Source organism: Frankliniella occidentalis, unplaced genomic scaffold, assembly GCF_000697945.3.
Source record: "Frankliniella occidentalis isolate FOCC.00 unplaced genomic scaffold, Focc_3.1 Scaffold10, whole genome shotgun sequence".
In the NCBI taxonomy this organism is placed as follows: domain Eukaryota; kingdom Metazoa; phylum Arthropoda; class Insecta; order Thysanoptera; family Thripidae; genus Frankliniella; species Frankliniella occidentalis.
The window spans coordinates 3,581,362-3,588,374 of record NW_026267140.1 but is presented as its reverse complement, the minus strand read 5'-3'; the positions used below and the strand labels follow the sequence as shown (position 1 = coordinate 3,588,374).

The following is a 7,013-nucleotide window of genomic DNA, read 5'->3' as shown; positions in this document are numbered from 1 at the left end:
GCCGTGTACTTGATGGACGACGTCGCGCTTTCGTCGATGATAAATGCAATCCAGTCCGTTACGACGTGAGGATGAGGCTAGCTAACGAGGCGTGCGGCACGAAAGGCGTTGAGGAGGAGTGGGGACCGTGGAGGGTGTGACGAGGTGGAGGCGGCACTGATACGCTGTTCTACATGGCTGGCGAGAGGCTTATTATGCACTTACATGTTGTTTCTGCGGGGAATTGAAGCATATTGTATTCCACAGGAAGAGCAGTGTACGAAATTCTCTTTGATTTACATCAGGAAGGTTGAAACGACGCAGCCTGGCTTTTGCTTTTTAATTAATCTGTGCTCCCTTCTCGGGCTGACGCCCGCGGCTTTGCGCTGGCTGGAGCCTCTGCGTATGCTCCGGACCGTGTCGCAGGTGGGCCCCTGATTCAGCTGCCTAAATAGGACGCGAGGACGTCTACCGCCCGGCGGGGCCGGGCCGGGCACGGGTGGGTGGCAGAGGGGGAAAGTGTCAACCCAGCTCGACCGATGGGGAAGCACAACAGGGAGCCCTGGCTTTAATTGCGTAGCCCCTTTCCCTCCTCTCCGTTGCCGCCTGATCGACCTGGCGCTATCCCGGGCCGACCTCCCCGCCTCTCCGGCGCCGCACCTGACAGTGATGGTCTGTGTTTCAGGTTCGACGTCCGCGGCCGGCCGTACAAGGAGGCCCAGGTGTGGTCGGATCCTGCTTGGCTCGGGCCGCGCGCGCATTTCTCGACGGCGCACGCGGTCGAGGGCGGCCCTTCCCTCCGCGGGCCTGGCGGCGTGCCCAGAACAGCCGAGCTGTCCATCGACCGGGTGCAGCTCTCAGACGAGGCGATCTACCGTTGCAGGGTGGACTTCAAGACCTCTCGCAGCCGCAACTACCAGGTCAACTTGACCGTCATAGGTGAGTAGCTTACAGCTCAAGAGAAGTCGCACATGCTGTGGAAGGGGTAAGGGGATGGGGTAGCTTCCGGTCGGCGGTAGCGCCCGCTACCCGCCCCTTGTTGCTAGAAAATTATTTATTACCTTGTAAAAACATGGTGGCTCTGTTTGTTTGCCGGCTTGCTGTGCTGTGCGCGGCGCGAGATTCATTTGGTTTGCGTTTAATTACCTCTGGAGACGTCTCCGCCCCCTCCCCCGGGTTCCGTACACACGTGTACCTCCCCTTTTCTCCCTCCTTTTCGCTCCCTCAACCCCCTCAACAGCGTGAGGTTTTGTCACGCTGGGGTTGAAAAGGGTTGGCGGGACGCCGGCCTGACACGCTCGTGGACTATTTGTCTGAGGTCGCCGTTCCCCGCCGCCGTTCCCCGCTGCTGCCCCTTTGCCCTTCCTGGTGGAACAGCGGCTGTGGTAGACAATGCAACATATCAGCCGCTCAACGCTTTCATTATTATTTATTGAATGTTGGGGTGGCCATTGGCCGAGTCAAGAAAATTAAAGTCATTGTTTTAATATGAGACTGACTGAAGTACTACATTTACTTTCCCCAAGCCATGTGCACATTTACCAGAGGGTCTGCCCTCATACAATTCTTTGCATTGGAATAGGCTGCAGTGCCACTTCGAATTAGTCCAGCGATCGCGCCACGTGCTGGCAATAGCGCCTGAAACAATGGGATGGCGGCCATAATATCAGAAATCAAAAGAACGAGGCAAGTGGGACCAAAACGCCCCTTTCTCTTTCCGTTGCTATCTCGCTGCTCGAGTGGCTCTCAAGTATCACCCTCCTCTCTCTTGCTTTCGTTGGCGTCCACTCGTGCTTGCTCAAAGGAAGGTAAAGAATGCTCAGGCGGTTGTGTTTTCCTCCGGCAACGGCTATTTTACGTTGGGTCTGACATCCCAGAAGGTGTGTGTTGAAGACGAACTCGGGTGAGGGACGCGTGGGTGGGTCAAGGTGGCCTTTTGTCGCAATATGTGACGGCCCTACTGCACACTAATCGGTTGTTTGGTACTTTGGAAAGCGACCAGGTCCAGGACCAGCGTTGCCGACCATCGCATTATTTGCAGAAGCTGTGTCTGTGTGTGGCAGGAAGGGGGGCAAGGGATGGGGGCGTTGGGCATGTTTGCCAGCCGTTTTCACCTGTGGGAGCACACACACTCACTGTCTGCTATTGCAACTGCTGCCGCTTGCCCCCAGGGCCTTGAGGGACCCCGGACGGTCCCGGACGGTCCCGGACGGTCCCGGGACGGCAGACCAACCGGGAGCCACTCTCTGTTAACTCGCCTGCCGCGCTGCGCGCTTCACAAAACGAGTCCGCGCGCGCACACTCTCACACTGCCTCGCCCGACCACGCCCTACCAGAGACGGCTGAAGCCAGCCGGGCAGAGCCAACTCACGGTGGCTGAGTGCGTCGGGGAGGAAATCGCTTTTATTGCGACTAACAACAACGGCTCAAGTGGAACGTCTGTACACTCATTACAGCCCCAGGATTGGGAATTGGAAACACAGCACTGCGGGGCATGATGTGGGAGCGAGGAACGGCCTCCAGGGAAGCCACTAGCAGGCGCATCTGTTCTGGCCAGCTTGTTGTCCTTCGTAAGCGGTTTGAGAAGAGGTGACTGCGAGTGTGTGTGTGTGTGTGTGTGTGTGTGTGTGTGTGTGCACTGTAAAAAGCTTACGGTGAATTTCACTGTAAGCTACGGTGCCCCCCTGCAGCACCGTAGCTTACGGTGAAATTCACCGTAGGCTACAGTGAATTCACCGTAAGCTACGGTGAATTTCACCGTAGGCTACGGTGAATATCACCGTAAGCTACGGTGATGCAGGGTGTCACCGTAGCTTACAGTGAAATTCACCGTAAGCTTTTTACAGTGTGTGTTTGAATGCTACCTCTCATCGCTAACTGTGTCTCTGTGGGCATGAGCACACACTGTGATGCGGTAATATTGGATTATTTGCCTGAGGTTGTAAGGCTGTGATTTCTGTCAGTGGCACTCCGTTCGAAGTTCATAAACATACAAAGCCTTGCAACCAGGACAGGGGCGACAGGTTAGACGGCCTGCATCCCCCCCTTTCCTTCCTCAAAGGGTTTTTACTCGTCTGCTCCTGTTTCCACGGAGGAAGAGCCACCGCCACCGCTTTGCCCGAGCTCCCTCCAGCCCGCCGCACTCGCACTGGGCTCTACCAAGCTGCTCCCAGGTCCCGCACGGCCATGACCTCGCGGGCTTCTCTACCGCCCCGTGTCGCGTTCCTAGCCCGCTCTACACCAAGGATTTTTCTTTTCCATTTTCCCGGCTGTTTGTGGGTCGGGACGGATTTTCTTTGGATTAGGGTTCTTACCATGGCACCAGTTCTTCCTGCCACCGCCTACATATGTGTACTTTTTCGTGTTTAAAATAGAAAAATAAATTGACGGTGGTTGTGGTAGAACCGGCAGAAAATGTTGCCGCCCTATTATAATAAAATACACATTGTGATAAGCAGCAGAATTATAAAATTTAGATGTGCTTCAATTCTATTTGATTTAATTTTTCCCGCGTGTGGATACCTAAATTGTACGTTCTCTTGCGCGCATATTCCTGCGTACAAACACACGTTTGCACACACGCGCGGACTGTAAGGCTGCAGACCCCGAAGGGGCAGGGCGTCGCTTATTGCCTCCAGTGGCCAAATAAACGACATGCATGTCGGAGCGCGCCGCGTTCGTGGTGCGAAGCTCACGGCGGTGACCTCCCCACCCCTTCCCTCCTTTGAGGCACACGGCGCGTCACGGCAGCTATTGCATGGCACACTTTGCACAAACGGCGAAAAGGGGAGGGGCTCGGGGGGCTGCCTTGAGGGCCTCTGCTCCTTGTCTCGCGACGTGACTTCCGCTCCCCAGCGGAGGCCTGGTGCGGCGGGCTAAACGGAGCGGACACCAAGAAGATGTGTCATCCGCCTCGCGCTGACAGCGCTGGTCGTTGCGACGATTCTAGTTCCATGAGCACGCCTAGCTGCACGCCTGTGTGTAGTAGCAACACTGCGTACGCGCAGGGCGCCTGGCCGGTAGGCACATCGTAGACACGGATGTGCAGCGGGTCTGCCTACGCGCTGGGCGCCTGGCCGGTAGGCACATCGTGGACACGGGTGTGCAGCGGGTCTGCCTACGCGCTACCCGTAAGGCGTCAGGGCAGCTGCACCGGCTGGTTTTACTCGTTTTGAGCCAGATGCCCCACGTCTTCGGTGCGCCCGCGCTCTGTGGGGGGTCCTCCTCCAGTAGCGTGGGAGGTACGGAGCAGTCCTGTGCCGAACAGAAAACCATTTGGCGCCAAAGAAAGTATAGACTCAAAGACATTGTGAATGTCTCGCTTGGTGGGAAATAGGCGCTGCCCGTGATTGCGTCACGTACGTCGGGAGAATGGCGGAGGAACGGCACGGAACGCATAAAGAACGACAGGAGAGGAGTAGGGGAGGGGCCTCACACCTCCGCACAGCGCGCGCGTGGGTGGGTGTGAGTGCGCGCGAGTGTGTCGCTGCGGCGATATGAGACGTTACCACAGGTACCACTTACTGGCTTTGCATCGGAAATGATCTCGTTACACTCGTATCAGCGAAGATGCTACTGATCGTAAAAGACAACTATCAACCATCCGTGGTATAAATTAACAGTTTGGTGGAGAAACTACATTTCCTGTTAAAAAAAGAAAACTGTACATTCTAAAAGTACAATAATGTCCCAATGTCTTTAAACAGCAAACTGTTCAATATCGTCGTTCTAATTTTCCGCTTAGCGCACGACTCTACGATAGCGCTTTATTAAATATATGCAATGCTTAGGCGTGCATTCTCTATTTCCGCGTGTGTATGGTTTCTGTTGGGTAGTTGAGGAGTAAGTTGGTGATGAAAATGTCGGTGCGGCTGCTGTGCGCTGCTGTACGCGCGCCCGCGCGCTCTCGCACACACAAAGCCGTAGGGGAATTTCCATTACCGTGTGTGGCGCCGCGCGGCCGCGCCACGCACCTCCGCGCTGCAGAGCACCAAGATGACCTCGGCTGGCGCACCTGACGCCAGCACGCCCAGTGAAACCTTTCATAGCTTTTATTTTATTCACTTAAAGGATAGGCGCACAGTTGACCTAGCTGGATGATTTTTGTTGTATGTGTGATTACATTCTTTTCATTTTATCTGTTGGTATGCGAGGCACTTTGCTGTGCAGTGTGGGTAAAGTACTTGAACGGCACGACAACGCTATCATTTCCGCAACGGTGACCTTCATGAGTGTTCGGACTAGAGAGGAAGAGAATGTGTGTGTGAGAGAAAGAGAGAGAGAGAAAAGGGGTAAGGGGGGTGGGGATAGACAGTATGTGTTGGAGTGGCTCTAGGCGCATGCTGTCCTCTTTGCCTCTGAACTCGCTTGCTGTGGAATCCGGGTAACGCGCTCTGTTACTTTTTTGCAGCGCTTCTGACTGAATGTGTGTATGTGAGAGCGTGAGAGGAAGAGAGAGCCGGAGAGAGCCAGAGAAATCAAAGTGTTTCAACATTATATTTCAGACACCTCCCTAGCACATTGTCATTGTCAACTATTCATTTGTATTGGACTGCTTTTACACGAGTCTCGTACAAACCTATAGTTGACTTTCGCAAATAAGACGTCGTATTTTAACATGAGATAAAGCACCGGAGGCGATCACCCATCGCTCCCCTATACCCGCATACCAGGTTAGGGAACGAGTGCCTAACTTCACGAAGCACGAGTGCCTCGGCCTCACATTACCAATCGCGAGGCACGGATGCCTTACAACCATTACCATGAGTGGGCCACGAGTGCGCTAGTCTCACACTTCATTAGTGTAAGGAAGGCGTCTGGGTGGCCATAACGATGCTGATCCTGCATATGATGAGCATGGAAAACGCGCTGTTCATTTTGATCCGTTCACCCGATTACGCTTCTGCTAATTAAAACGTCTCGCCATGAATTTACTGCTCTTCGGGGTATGTTTGGTCTCAGACGCTCCCTCCTTCCCCCCTCCCCCCGCCCTTCCCCTCACTCCCTCTTCGCTTCCCCCCTCTCCCTCTCTCCCATGACGTTAATGTTCCGGATAGCGGGTGGCGCCTCCTTAACGTGGGGCGTAACCTCATTCGCGGCATCGTGAGACGCCCGTAACACCGCCACGGCACGCCTGGCCACATCCACAACACTGTCACCGATAACCCATCGGATACCATTTTCAAACACCGCCGAGGTAAAGTTTACAAAGTTAACCAAGCAATTGCGTTTCATGTGTTCATGTGGACGTTTTCACCAGGTCTTTTACTTGCCTTCGTGATATTTAGCATGAGCTTCACAGTGACACCGAGGTAAGGCGAGGGGGGGGGGGGCGTGCGAGTGCGTATCGTTGCCTGAGTTCTACAACGACCTCCGTTCTCTGCTCGCCGACTTTTTCATTCCAAACTTATTCAGGCGGGCCAATCCTGACGTTGCTCTCCCCAGAGATGACGGAGCCGTCTCCCCCTCCCTTTCCAGTCGAGAGCACGGCGCTGCAGCCGACCCGCCTCCGCCATTTGCCGCGGAGTGCACACTGGCGTAGCGGTGGACGCTCTAATGTGGGCCGGTGGGGATCACTCGGGAATATAACGCAGCCCGCTGTTGTGCTGTCCGTGCCGCGGGGCGAGGCACTGCACTTGTACCGTACACCCAAAGCCACGGCCTCTGTCTGCATGTAGAGGCGCGGGTTCTGGCACCCTCGAGGACCCTTACCCTCGTGTTCGAGGGCGGCGTGGCATCCCTGCCGTGCCTTTGGTGAAGAATTGAGGGGCTGTCGAAGAACAGCGTGACTGAAAACTGTGCAGAATTGGGAGCAAATGGTGCTTTAACGAAGTAGAGAGGGATGGTCGCGTGGGGCAGCTGGCGGCCTCCCCCTCCCGCCCCGCGACCAGCTGCGCCGTCGCCGTGCCGCCGTTGCCGCCGCTCAGGCGCGCGCGATCGCTGCTGCGACGGATTCGTGAGATTGCGAGAGGAGCAGCGAGGGGGTGGGGGAGGGCAGGGGTCCGCTCGCGACACCGATAAATAACTCGAGTGCG

At 55.6% G+C, this 7,013-nt stretch overlaps 1 protein-coding gene across 1 annotated transcript in view; it reads left to right on the top strand.

Moving 5' to 3' along the window:
- Window positions 1–664: 664 nt before the first annotated feature.
- LOC127752341 (uncharacterized) overlaps window positions 665–7,013 on the top strand; it is a gene marked incomplete at both ends in the record, with an annotated part of 21,209 nt that continues 14,860 nt past the window's right edge. The window contains 1 exon segment of the mRNA XM_052277410.1: window positions 665–918. Coding sequence (XP_052133370.1) covers window positions 665–918 — 254 coding nt within the window.